We start from the raw sequence: 13,934 nt of genomic DNA, 5'->3' as shown, positions 1-13,934 counted from the left end.
GAAGAAGCGAGAAAACAGTGGCTGGGAGTCTCAGAATAAGCATTTGTATTTTAATCTCTGATTAAGATGCTCCAAAACCGAAACGAAACAAAATACGTAATTAGGGCACTCAGAAACCCAGTGTTTACTTGAAAGCCCTGCAGAATGTGCCTCCGGATGTAAATATGTTGTACTTGCACCCAAGGAATGCCGCATGGATCTTTCCCCCTCTTGTTTCGAAGATGCTTAACACTGCATCATCAAGACAAAAGAGCTGTGAAAAATAAAATAAACATAGAGAGGTAGGAAGAAACTAGACAGCAAGCTGCCTTTCTATTTGTGCTCACTTGATTTTTGGTCACCTCTTGGTTGAATTTTGGCCCCATTGGGGAGGTGGAACCTGATCATAGGAATGTATGAAACCACTTTTCTATCAAAGGGATGAGGAGTATGCTGCCCTCCAGATATGGTTGGACTCCAGCCCCCTTCAGCCTCAACCAGCAGGGATGATGGGAGTTGTAGTCCAGCAAAATCTGGAAGGCCACAGGTAACCCACCCCTGTTATCCCTGAGCCATTCCATTAGTCCAGTGTTTCTCATCAATCTTGGGCCCCTATAGCTGTTGTTGGACTACAACTCCCATCATCCCCTGCTTGCAGGACCAGTGGTCAGGGATGATGTGAGTTGTAGTCCAACCACAGCTGGGAAAGACTGATGAGAAACGCTGCAGCAGTTGTCTAGCCCAGTAGTGTCTATTCCCCGATTGGGAATGGCTTTTAGATGGTCTTTCCTAGACCTGCCTGGAGATTCCAGGGATTAGACCTGAATGCAAACCATGTGCTCTGCACTAGTGACCTCCAGCTCTTTCCCAAGGAACCTTAAACATCTTCAAATGGTTTGTAATCCACCTACCTACCTCTGTGTCATGATTCAGACATGGGACAAAACCACCTAAACAAGATGGGAACTGCATGGGAACACATTGTTCTCACCTAAACTGGGCCACGTTATACTTGCAGTACAGAACACACCAACTTCAAAAACAAATAATATCCATTTCAGGAATTAGCCACTTGCAACGTGATCTGGGCTCACAATTCTGCAAAAGGCTGTACTCAGAACCCACCGAGATGCATGCCAAAGCCTGCTGGAACGACGACAATGCCTCAGTCATCTTGGCAGTAGAATCAAAGCTGAGGAGAGTCAAGAGGAAGAACAAAATGGCAGGGAAGTGTGGATCCGTCACCACAGCAACAGAGGCACTTCCTCTCCTTCCAGGAAGCCTGGATGTGTGCGAGGAGATCCAGGGCTTCCTCAGGCCTGTAGTTGGCTGTTCATATCTCCAAATCTAAACCTTGAAAACAAGGCTACCAGGCTACCAGGCCTACAAGAAGCAGCAATGTTGGAAAACATTGCTTTAGTGCTAAGATACTTCACCAAATTTGTGCTCTGGTAGGTTTCTGAAAGAAAATACGGTTATTTAAACTCTGCACTTTTAAAATCCTGGCATACTTCAGTAAGCTCATCCATTTGGTAGAAGAGGAAAATGTGTTGTTGGTGGGGTTTTTTGCTTCTTTATATGAGCAGGTTTTCGAAAGCCTGCTTACTGAAGCTCAATATTCCTGGACAAGCACAAAAAAAAACCAACAACCCAGTATTATGCTGGATTTTTTTCTTACTTAAAGAGAGTTCGAAGCTGAAGGCTTACTTCAAGGAAGATCATTTGGCCACACAAGAGACTCGTCCACTTTTAATACTGTGAAAAGCATACATTGAGCTGGAGTCAAAAGCCGTTTCTGCACTGATGCACTGCCTCCTTCGATTTGCAGTTGTGAACTCCAGAAATGAGTGCAACAAATCTGGACTTCACATTTTTGCAGCTCTGGACTCACTGCATGAGCAAGGAGTAGCCGGACTATAAAGCATCAAGCCTGACCACACAGCAGTTTGAAGTTGCCCCACAGGCTTTCATAGGGAAATGCAGAGCACTTCAATTCTGTTCATTCTCTCTCTCTCACCCATATTTATGTTCTTGTTTGTAATATTTATTCGCTGCCCTTCAGCCAAAGGTCTCAGCAAGGCTTACAAATTAACTGATAGAAAGAATATAACAGTAAATATAGAAAAGTAGGTTCAGAGCAGAGCGCAGCAGAACAAAACACCAGCGTAAAAATAAGTCACACAAGCTGAAAGGCCTGGGCAAAGAACAAGGCTTTCCACTGGGAGATGAAAAGAAAACAAAGATCATGCCAGGTGATCTCTGGGGAGGGAATTTGAGAAGTGGGTGCCACAGCTGAAAAGGCCCTGTCTCCAAACACCATCCCCCTTACCACAGATGGCAGAGGGACCGAGAGCAAGGCCTCGGTGGCTGATCTCAAAATTACAGGTTAATGGAGGTCTAAAGCCAATCCTCTGGTCCCATGTTATATAGGGCTCTTTAAGTCAAAACCAGTCCCTTGAATTTTGCTTGGAAATGGGCTGGAAGCCTATGTGTAGTTACAAGACCTGATGGGACATGTTCTCCATGTCTGGTCTCTGTTAATAAGCGTGCAGCTCTAATTGGCAATCCTCAAAGGCAGCCCCACATAGCGGGTATTGCAGTAATGTGAACCAAATATACTGATAACTGCTACAAGGGTAGCTCTGTCCAGGAGGGGTCACAGCAATAGTCAAGTGGATATGGGGCAAGAAACTGAAACAGAATCTTGACAAGGTGGCGGCTCTGTTGATCAGCTGTCCAGGGAGGCTGTTTCAATCAGCTCCGGAAGGGACTCTACTTTCCATGCAAGATAAGGTGCACAGTTGGGGAGTGGTGTTGCACTTGTCTTTGTCTCTTGAGTTTCGAAAGGCATAAAGGACCTTCTATCCGTAGAGGTTTATCCACCGACTGCACCCCTAGACAGCGACAGTCTAGCCACAGTTATCCATGCCTTAGTAACTTAAAGGCTCCATGGACTACCACAAAGAGCGTAAGATGGGGATGCCTTTGGAGACAGTTTGGAAGATAGTCCAGGGGTTATACAAAGATCCTCCGGCACCTTCATTGTACAGCTTCCAGAAAATGCTGAAGATGCACCTCTTTACCCTGGCTTTTGGCACTTGAGGTGCATGTTTTTAGGGCCTGCCTGTTTCTGTGGTTGTAAGCTGTTTTTAATTCTTTTAATATTGTGTTTTAATGTTGTGACCCGCCCTGTGACCTTAGGGCGATTTGCAGGCAATAAATAAATAGTATTGACTATCAGTCTTGGTGGGACGCGGGTGGCGCTGTGGGTTAAACCACAGAGCCTATGACTTGCCAATCAGAAGGTTGGCGGTTCGAATCCCCACAATGGGGTGAGCTCCCGTTGCTCAGTCCCTGCTCCTGCCAACCTAGCAGTTTGAAAGCACGTCAAAGTGCAAGTAGATAAATAGGTACCGCTGCGGCGGGAAGGTAAACGGCGTTTCCGTGCGCTGCTCTGGTTCGCCAGAAGCGGCTTAGTCATGCTAGCCACATGACCCGGAAGCTGTACACCGGCTCCCTCGGCCAGTAAAGCGAGATGAGCGCCGCAACCCCAGAGTCGGTCACGACTGGACCTAATGGTCAGGGGTCCCTTTACCTTTACCAGTCTTGGTATTCCCTACCCCATTCCTACGCATGTAATTCTACACACACACACACTGCCAGTAGTCTACCTTCAGACTGTACTTCTCTCTCATCTCTTCATTGAGTTAAGCTGCCATGCACATTGTTGCGCTGTGTAAAATACATTAATCAGCACCAGCATTTCACACTCCCACCTACTGATCCAATAGAGCACATATACTCTTTCCAGTAGCCAGGCTGGCTCTTAAAATGCTCTGCAGGTAGGAAAGACAGGTGTGTCCAGCGCCATAAGCCACATCGCTCTGAAAGGCAGGAATGCCTCTTCCATCTGAAGCAACAATAGTCTCTGGTGCAGTTTCATCCACATCCTTGTGCATAATTTCACCAGGTATGTTTTAAGAATCCCCAAGTAGATTTAATACAGATTTCAGCTGTGATAAAGCCCACTCTGATAAACTGAAACGGTTCTTGGTGATGAGCCAAAAAATAAATAAAAAGGCATTCAAATGTTTAACTCTCTTTTTTTCAAAAAGATAAGTACACCCTCAAGAAGCTTTGCTGTAGAAAAGAAAGCAATGAAAGTGTTCTTTATCTGCCACCATCTCTTATACAGGCAGAAGAATCTCTCGGTTGGTTTTCATAGCTGCTGAATTATCCTATGAATGGCAAGCTTGGTATGCAGAGAACTCAATTTACATGCATTTCATATAGAACCATTTTCCAGAGTTTCAACAGGGTTAAATTTCTGGCAATGGGTATATCAAGCCGTAAAAAGAGAATCCCCAAGACTTCTCCAATATCTGTGATCTTGGTATTTTTAGCTGGCACAATACAACTCTGGAATGCTTCGGAAGTTCACTGTGAAAACATGGTTCACCACCAGCAAACTGAGGGAAGGGAGGGGGAAGTATGGTTTAAAAGGTGACCTGCCACAAAGATAGGGAGCCTCAGGCCCAGGGGGCAAATTCCAGGAGCCAGGCTCCTGGGACCCTCCATAGGTTATGCCTCTACCTTGGTCATACCCCTGCTCTAAATCCTCCTTGAGTGTTTTTTGTCTGGATGGAATGTGTCCTTGAATTATGGTATTACTGTTTGCTTTCCTGCATGGAGGATACATTTACTTCCGCTAAATTAAGTCAGCATAGCCACTGGAGGGACATGGAAAATTGTGCCCTGAGCTTTTTAGACTCATCAGCCCATGTACTATCGAAACCCAAGGGGCATTATTTTCAGCTCTCCAACCCCACTAGGCTAACTCAACCACCCTGTGGCTCCCTGATGTTGGGAAAGATGGAGGGCACAAGGAGAAGGGGACGACAGAGGACGAGAGGGTTAGACAGTGTTCTCGAAGCTACCAGCATGAGTTTGACCAAACTGCGGGAGGCAGTGGAAGACAGGAGTGCCTGGCGTGCTCTGGTCCATGGGCTCACGAAGAGTCGGACACGACTAAACGACTAAACAACAACAAGATTAAAGATGCAGCAAGTATATAAGAGGGAATAAATGCCATGGATCTTAAGAATGAACTGAGAAGAAAGCACTGTCTAAAATACATGCGCTGTACGGATAGGCAGTTTGCATGCATCACAATGACAAGGCAACTGGGAAATGAGTCCCTAGCTCACTCTTTCCAACTTAAGGATAAATTGAGCACACTGGAGACAAAATTATGATACGCCAGACAGAACATCTCCCCTCCTTATCTCATATGTGACCATAAGGATACAAGAATGGAAAAAGAGGAAATTGTGCTTGCCGCTTTGCACAAACAATCTTGATATAAAGATGGAAAGTGGAAGAAAATAGATCCATACTGAACTACTCTAAGCTGGAAATTACTCCCCAATGATTTATGACCAGTCAAATACACTAAAGGTAAACTGGTGTAAAAAGTTGGTTGGATTCTTTAACAGGAACTTTCCTACAACTTTTCTTATATATAAAAGTGCTATTAGGCCAAAATGGAGGCTTGCAGCCAACCAGTGAAGAGAGCAGCACACACACAAAAAAAAACCTGTAGGGGAAAAAAGAGATGAATCTCAAAACTGTACCAATGAATACAATGGATTTAATAATAAAGTGTCAACAACTCTTAATCTGCTAGAGCAGCCTTCATGAACCTGGTGCCCTACAGAGTACAACTCCAATCAGCCCCAGCCAATAATACCTACAAATGCACACAGCGATGACGGAAAAGTTCGATTTTGTCTGCATTTTAATGAGGAACAACCCAATTTGCACTTCTCAAACTAATGCACTAACCAAAACACATCCTTCAAAATTCACACTATCCAACCAAACAACATTTACCAATCTTGGAGTAAGTGTGCATATATTGGTGAAAATAAAATACAAAACGCATTACACTGGGGCAAATGGCATGTGTAACATCTGTGGATTAGTCAAAACTGCAGGCAAAAGCAATGTGCTTTATTAGGTGAAATTCACACTAAAATGTTGGTGATTTTTCATGCTATAAAATAAAACAGCAAATTGCTGCAGAAATGTGGAAAACCAGATTTAAGACTGGGAAAACGAGGAACGTAATATAACTGAAATGGACAAATTCGTTGATCCCTACACACGGATGCTTTTTTTTTTGCTGAACCACCAGTGGAGTCTCGTCTATTAGGGCGAGTGGGCACTGAACCGCCAATCTCAGGCAGCCCCTTGGTCAGCCTCCACTTGGCTGCCTTCTTAACTTGTAAACCAACCCAGGGGTGACCCTGGCTATCAGCTTCCTTCACCTTCCTTCTCAGTGTGGTCAAAGAATCACAGAATTGTCGAGTTGGAAGAGACACCCTGTAATACAGGAATCATAGATCTGTCGGTGATTAGCTCTAGTTCCACTTATCATTGGCTCTGACTGACATTGGCTCTGTCTCCATCTGCTTTCCCCCTCCCTTCCAAGTCCCAGTGTAGTGCCGGATTACCAAATACGAACAGTAGGCACCAGTCTATGGGACCCACGTCTTTTAGGGGCCCCATGACAATGGATCAAAATAATATTGCTTTGATCTTGGAACAAAACTACAACCTAGCTTTCTTAGTTCAATGCTATTCCACTAGAGTCCATGCATAAAAAACCTCCAGATATGTATTTTACTACTTTACTACTTTATTTTAATACTTTGTTGGAAGCTGCCCGGAGTGGCTGGGGAAACCCAGCCAGATGGGCAGAGTATAAATAATAAATTATTATTATTATTATTATTATTATTATTATTATTATTATTATTATTATTTGTAATGGTTATATGGGGTTGCTCGTGCGTAAGTTGCTGCCACTCCTGGCTAGGTTGCCTGGTTAAACCTTTTTCTGGCTGGACAGCCCTTCACTTCGTGGCTGTTTCAGTCGCTAGCAGTATCCGTCAGTGGGCGTTTCTTGAACTTCTTCCAGCAAAGAAGTTCTTTGACGCCAAGTCTACGCCTACTTTCCCTGCACGGAAGTCTTCTGCACAGGGTGGGTGTGGGTAGCGGAGGACCCGTGCTCTCCCCGCTGGTCTCCGGCGAGGAGTCCTGGAGCCCCCTCGCCGATTCCCCCATCTGCCCCCCTTTATCCCTGGTGTTACGCTGATTTCCTTCCCCAGCCGATGAGCTCCCTCTCTCCCTGCTGGGCCCTTATCCAGCATCACTTGGGAGCCTTGCCTCCACCTCTGGCTCTGATGTCAGTTCCCTGACATTATTATTATTATGAAGCTTTGTTAGTGTGTCACGAGTTCCCTCCAGATCCTAGAATATTTACGAGTAGCCATGTAGAAGCGTAAAATCAAAGGCATATTAGGAGATAATCTATGAGAGCCCCATTGCCCCAAATATTTCAACTGCCTAGGGGCCTCCACTAGGTTTAATCCAGCACTGTCCCAATGGAGGTCAACTACCACGGTCAAACCCACTCTGATATGACTGGCTTAGGAGAAGAGGGACTGAAAAGAGGGACTATGGGTTGATAAACGACAGGCAAAGGGAGTGGGTGAAATCTGTGCTCCTCATCCACACACCTATTTTGCTGTTGAAAGCTAAGCTTAATCACCGGTGCCTCACTTTTCCCATATTCGTCCTTAAATGCATGAACTTTCTGACGTCACATTTACTTTGGCCTCAAGGGTGGCAGGAGATCACAAAGCATTCCAGCTTTAAATGGATCTTTGTGCAGAAGGTGGAAGCCAAGATAAAATTAATGCAGATAGTTGGATGCAAGAGGGCTTAATAAAAAATACCATTAAGACCACTGAATGAAAAGGCTTTGAACAAAAGGGTTTTAAAGTCAGTAAAGAACTATACTGATAATACAGAAGAAACTCTGAAGTTGTATGAGAATGGTTTTGAGACTTCCAAGGAGAAGATATACAGCAGGTCCAAGAGACGCAGCATTGTGGATTTACGCAGGGCTGACTGAAATTTCAGAATATTTTATTAAGGATTTTCTTGTTTTACAGAAGTAAGTGTAATGCCTCGTATTTTTCCCCCATGTAACATTTTTACAAATCCGTTTCATTTGTTGAGACATTAGGGGGAGAAGGGGAAAAAAGGGGGTAAAGAAAGGGGGGTGGAGGGAGGGAAGATGGATGGGGGTGGGGTCGGGTGGCGATGTTTCTATTATGCTTAATGTATGTAGAGTTTGGTGTCAGTGTTGCTTGTGTTGTTCACTTGTGTTCCTTTGGTGGTGAGAGAGGTTGGGGTTGGCCTAGGGCAGGGGTCTGTAACCTTTAAGACAAAAAGAGCCACTTGGACCCGTTTCCGAAGAAAAAAAAACTGGGAGCCGCAAAACTCGTCATTATAAAAATAACTTTTTTGTCACTTTTTATTATTTCTTTGTTTGACCCCTCAGAATTACTCCTCCTCATAGAAATAAACGTTAAATTAACAAGTTACCTTTTTGTGTGTGTGTGTTCTTCACTCCCCTTCAAAACAGTGACCAGCGTACATGCCCCCTTTCAATGCAGTGACCAGCGTACATGCCCCTTACAATGTAGCGGGCGGGCGGGAAGGTGACGTCGGGACGGTGCGTGACTAATGCACGCACCACCCCCATGCGACGTCACAGCCAGTACAGCACCCGCCACAGTGGGGAGTGTCGGGGTGCACAATGCGCCTCCTCCCCTCGCTAGTATCCGCCCCGGAGCCGCGGCAAAGGTGTAAAAGAGCCACATGCGGCTCCGGAGCCGCGGGTTGCAGACCCCTGGCCTAGGGTGTGGTTGTTTGTTTGTGATTGGCTGTGGTGATCTTTGTTTTCGTGTGTGAGTGGGGTGGGTGGGTGTTTTGGATCAGGTTAGCCATATTGATTTGTATGCTGTTGGTGGATTATTGTCATTGTCTTGTTGGGGTGCGCATGTGATAAAATTTCAGAATATGAAGACAAGCTTTCAGTTTTTTCACAGTCTGTCTATGGATAGAAAAGCACAAGAGACCTTACATTACTTAATCAATTGCCTCTGCCATAACAAACCAACAGTCTTGGTCTGCAATCCTGGGAATTTGATTGCTGCCTTGCACCACAATGAGATATTACCATTATTTCTTAATTAAGTCAGTTTTTAAAAAATGCAGTCGGCTATATTTATCATACAACTCAATTTGCGAAGTTAATAATTAATTAGCCTCGTCTCTCTCAGAAGCACAATTCCTGTATTTCCTGATATTTGTGCATTATATATTCCATGACTGAGCAGAAATTTGAGCCACATCCTAATAGTGCAATCCTATGCACATTTACTTGTAACATAGCTATCAACTTTTCCCTTTTCTTGCGAGAAATCCTATTCAGAATAAGGGAATTTCCCTTTTTAAAAAGGGGAAAGTTGACAGCTATGACTTGTAAGTAAGTCCCATTGTGTTCAAGGAAGTCTGCTCCTAGGCAAGCAGAATCCTAGCAGAACAATCCTATGCATACCTACTCACAAGTAAGCTCCAATAGGTTTAATAGAATTTGCTCCCAGGGAAGCTTGCATAGGGAGCCCAAGTGGTGGTTTAATACAAAATTGCCTGCTGTCAGATCCAGACATAGTTATTAGTAGAGTAGAGCTTATAAAATGAAATTCTTACAAGTGAACAGACAAAACAGAGATAGTTTTGAAAACCTCACAGTTGATTATTATAGCAGTCAAGTGCTTACTTACAAACTGATGTCTCCTAGTGAATATGTATTCTTTAATAGCAGACAACTCCTGGACTTACCAGAGAGGTGAAATGATATTTAAAACTAAATGTAAAATAAACTTTTTAGAAGTGTTCATATTTTCTTTATTCTTTTTGTTTTACAGGAAAAGCACATCAAAGATTGCATTTGACTGTTTACTTTCTTGAGAGACAGCAAGAACGATGAAATTGTGTTCCCGGACTTCCGGGTTAGCGCCATCGGCGAAATGGCGGAGTTCCTCCAACCAGAGGAACTGTCTCCATGGAAACTGGGTCTACCCGCCGCGGCGAAGGTGGGGACCCGCTAGAAATCCCAGGTGGAAGAAGCCTGGGAACGTGGGGTTCGGCAGAGCACCAGGAGCGCCTCCCCTATTCGCGGGGAACCCCATTTTGGGGCTCCGGAGCGAAGGAGGGTGATTGGTGCGGTGCTGCGAACTGACTGCTATTTTCACGGAGGGAAGCCGCATTGCCATTGCCGGAGAGCGCTGACTTTTTCCTGTTGACAATTGGATTCTAAACAAGTACCCGTGAGTAGAAACGGAAAATTAGATCAAGAAATATTTTAATTTGGCACCAAAGCGGGAAGGTTCAAAACAGGAAGTCCGCCTTCCGCTTTCTGTAAATAGACTGAAGCAAAAATCTTGTAAGCTAATAGCCTGGAAAGTCGCTTTACAAAGGTTGAAATTTCCTTCATTTATAACCATTAAAACCCCCTTGGAAGCAAGAGAAAAGGGTGGGAAATTAAACTGTTCAAGCCTGCTGGAGAGGGAGTAAAGGAAAATAAGTTTCCACTGTCTCAAACCTGGGAACGGGGTGCCAGAGACAGAAATTATCGGAGACGTTCATTGACTGTGAATGGAACATTTTGACAGATAGCAAGAAAAAAGAGAAACAAATTGATTCCACTGCTGCCTGTTGCATTCTAAAGAAACAAAATATTTGAAAACTGAAAGTAACTTTCTTTTGTTGGACATGATTTAAAAAGATGGACACAAATAGAAATTGTATCCTCTAGAGGGAGCTTGTCAAATTGTTGCTGCAGTTTACTTGGGGATTTCACAGCTGCGAGATTAACATCGTGGGACCAGACTGTGACCTTGAATAAAAATGTGTTTGGAAGAAGTCCTGGTGCTTGCTTTTTGCAAGACAAGTGCTTTGCTGGAGCAGTTGCATGAGAAGGTGGATTTGATGAATGAGAAGTTGGATTTGATGACTGTTGCAACTAGTGAATGTGGACAAATAGGGAATATTGACATAGAAATTATACAGGGACCAATCCAGGAAACTGGTTCGACTGGGCAAATGCAAGGGCAGATAATAATGGAGGAAGCTACAGTGCTACCTCAAGCAACACAAATGGTGAGACCCGAGGCCCTGCAGGAGTATAAGCCGCTGTTTTGGAAGAATGAACCTGAATTAGGCCTGAAGGAATCTGGAGCTGAGGAGGATCTCAACTTTGGAGAGATTTTGAAATATGCTGTTAAAGATCTTTTGGATTATATTGATGACTGTGGGGAGTGGGACTGTGGGGAATGGGCTGGTTTGATGTGGGGAGATGGACATGAGTATGGATGGAAATTCCCCGGAGACCTACTCCCTAAGGAGAAAGGAAAGAAACTAAGAAAGAGACCAACAAAAGATAAGGAAAAGTGCAAGCATAAACAAGAAGAAAAAGATCTGCAGAAGGGGCATGGAAGAGACTTAAGAGCCTCGGATATCAGACTACCAGGTTGATGGACTAGACGGAATTGGATAATAAGGACTGACACAACCCGAGACCAGGAAGAAGGGACGTTGGATGAAAACTGGAAGAGTCTATAAAGAAAAATTTTTATTTTGGGAATTAGTGTAAAATTAATGAATATTAGGGAGAATGTTGGAATGAAATTGTCTGGCTTTAGCAGAAATGATATAAGGATAAATAAGTATTAAGTTTTTAAGTTTTAAGGTATTTTACGGTATTTTATGCTAAGATAAGGTTAAGGTATTTTATGGTAAGATAAGGTTAAATAAAGTAAGGTAAATTGAACATCAGAATATGGTGAAAGATGGATAGTATGTATAGAGTTAATTAATTGGTTCTAAGATAAAATATAGAAAGGATTTGCTGAAACAATGACTGAATCAGGATACAAAAAAAGGGAGGTGTGAGGAAGTCAGGGAAATAGGCAGATGAAAGATAGGATATGGAATGACTGATTTGTTTTTAACTATTTTTATTTTTCTGTATTTTGTATCTTTTTGTCTTCTTTTTTTCTTCTTTTTTTTCTTTTTTTAAATATTTTTGTATTTCCTCTGAAATTTTAATAAATATTATTATAAAAAAATTAAAAAAAATAAAATTGTGTTCCCATGCTGCTTCAACGGAAAATGACAATTATCCATTCCAGAACAGCATCATTACCTATCCACATGCATCTTCCCTTCCTAGGATGCTTATCAAAAGCAAATACAAGCAATTTTTTACTTAATTTTATTTTTACCTTGGAAGACCTGATATCCCAGGCCTTAACCTCTGGACTGAATCCTCCACAGATACAAACATTCGGATCAAGAGGGTGAAACTTCAAGGTGCTAATTCGAAAGTCAGTCCTACTGCTAAGAGTCTGTGCTCCTAAAATAGTGACAGAAAAGAAGAATGAAGGTTACTTTTTTTGGAAGTAAGGATTTACAGTTTCACAATTTTATTTCAGAACTATATGTGGTAGTAATGCTCAATGAAAATTCTTTGACTTTTTCCTGAATGCCATCAGAAAGTTGGCATTGTCTATATAGCACCATGTTGGGGGGGGGAGGGTTGGGATAAATGCACTGCAGAAGCTGAGTCAAGTGTTTAAGACAGTTGTCTTTACTAGGCCAACACCAACATACACTACTATACATACTATCTACACACTATCTAGATGTTAGGATATTTCCGTTCCACCTTAAAAGGGAGCAGGATGTTTGTATAACACCCTGCGTAAGTTCCTGTCTCACAGGATGTTTATGCTATATGTTCCTTTCGATTTTGTCTGTCTTGCCTGAGCAGTCGGAGGAGACGGTCATGATTTCTTTGTTCTGACCAATGCCTAATAAACTGTAAATATGCAGTTCTGCTCTCATGCTGTGCAACTTCAGTTGTGTGAATTCTGCTGAAAGAGTGTGCTCTAAGCCAGAGGCTTAGTGTCGCTGAATTGCTGATATTGCCTGACTACGGGAGGTCGATGGATCGTCCGGCATCCGAGCTTGGGGCTCAGATGGACTCTATCTCCCTGGCAGTATCCCAACAACTGGTTTCGGGCCCAGATTCACGGCACTTACAGGAGAGTAAGACAGCGACAGACTGCTGAAAGGTATGTGTGGGAAAAGCGAAAGCAGAGGCTTTTCTGTTGCCGCGGCAGCCTCTTTGATGTCCGGCTAAACTAATTGGCCTGGGAGCCGAGCCAGAGGCATCGTGATTTATGAGCTGCCGAGATAAGACGTCTTAAAAGGCTCACGGCTGAAGCAAATAGCTGAGATGGATCTTTTACAATCCTCTGAAGCTGCTCCGTGTCCACTAAAGCTAAATGGCCACAACTATCAGACCTGGGCAAGTTGCAAAAGCCCACGCCAGTGGAAAACAAGGCTTTGTTTGCTGGCACAGCTTCACCAAAGGCTAAAGGCAAGTCTGATGGCCAGGAGCAGGGGGGCAAGCTGCAAAAGCCCACGCTGGTGGAAAACAAGGTTTTGTTTGCCAGCAAATCTGCTTCGAAGGGGAAGGCCAGGTTTATTGTTGACTCAGGTTGCACGCGCCATCTCACCAAAGACCGCCATCTGTTTGTCTCCTTCACACCTCAAGATGGAGAGGTCCAGCTGGCTGATGGAAGGACTTTGCAAGCTACAGGAGTTGGGACTGTGAAACTTGCAAGTTTGCATACTACCATCAGAGATGTACTTTTTGTTCCAGGAGCTGCGGACAATTTGCTTAGTGTCCCACAGCTCAATGGGCGTGGTTTTGAAATTACCTTCAAGAGGACTGTCTGTGTCATCAGAAAAGGCAAAGAGGACATTTTGCATGCAAAGTTGTTGGATGGTTTGTTCTGTCTAACTTATGATGATGTTCCTGTTATATCTAATGCTGATACTTGTTGTGTTGCACAAACTAACAAGGTTCTTCATGCAGGTTGCATTCATGATGCACATCGAAGATTTTGTCACCTCTCTTGGCAAGCGCTAGCCAAGATGCCTGAGTTGGTTGAAGGTTTGGACATCAA

At 43.6% G+C, this 13,934-nt stretch overlaps 1 protein-coding gene across 4 annotated transcripts in view; it reads right to left on the bottom strand.

The window, feature by feature from the left end:
- The window catches only part of WDR25 (WD repeat domain 25), a 111,418-nt gene that overhangs the window by 18,150 nt on the left and 79,334 nt on the right, over positions 1 to 13,934 (bottom strand). For all 4 annotated transcript variants that reach the window (XR_014548824.1, XR_014548825.1, XM_083616552.1 and 1 more), the window contains exon 4: positions 12,183 to 12,313. Coding sequence is in view for 2 of the 4 variants with exons in the window: in XM_083616552.1 (XP_083472678.1) it covers positions 12,183 to 12,313 (131 nt within the window). In the remaining 2 variants the exon portion in view is untranslated. The remainder of the gene's footprint in view (positions 1 to 12,182; positions 12,314 to 13,934) is intronic.

The sequence above is a fragment of the Podarcis filfolensis genome (assembly GCF_964270895.1).
Source record: "Podarcis filfolensis genome assembly, chromosome: 1".
Classification (NCBI taxonomy): Eukaryota; Metazoa; Chordata; class Lepidosauria; order Squamata; family Lacertidae; genus Podarcis; species Podarcis filfolensis.
The sequence above is the reverse complement of the archived record's forward strand: the minus strand, read 5'-3'. Positions and strand labels throughout refer to the sequence as shown.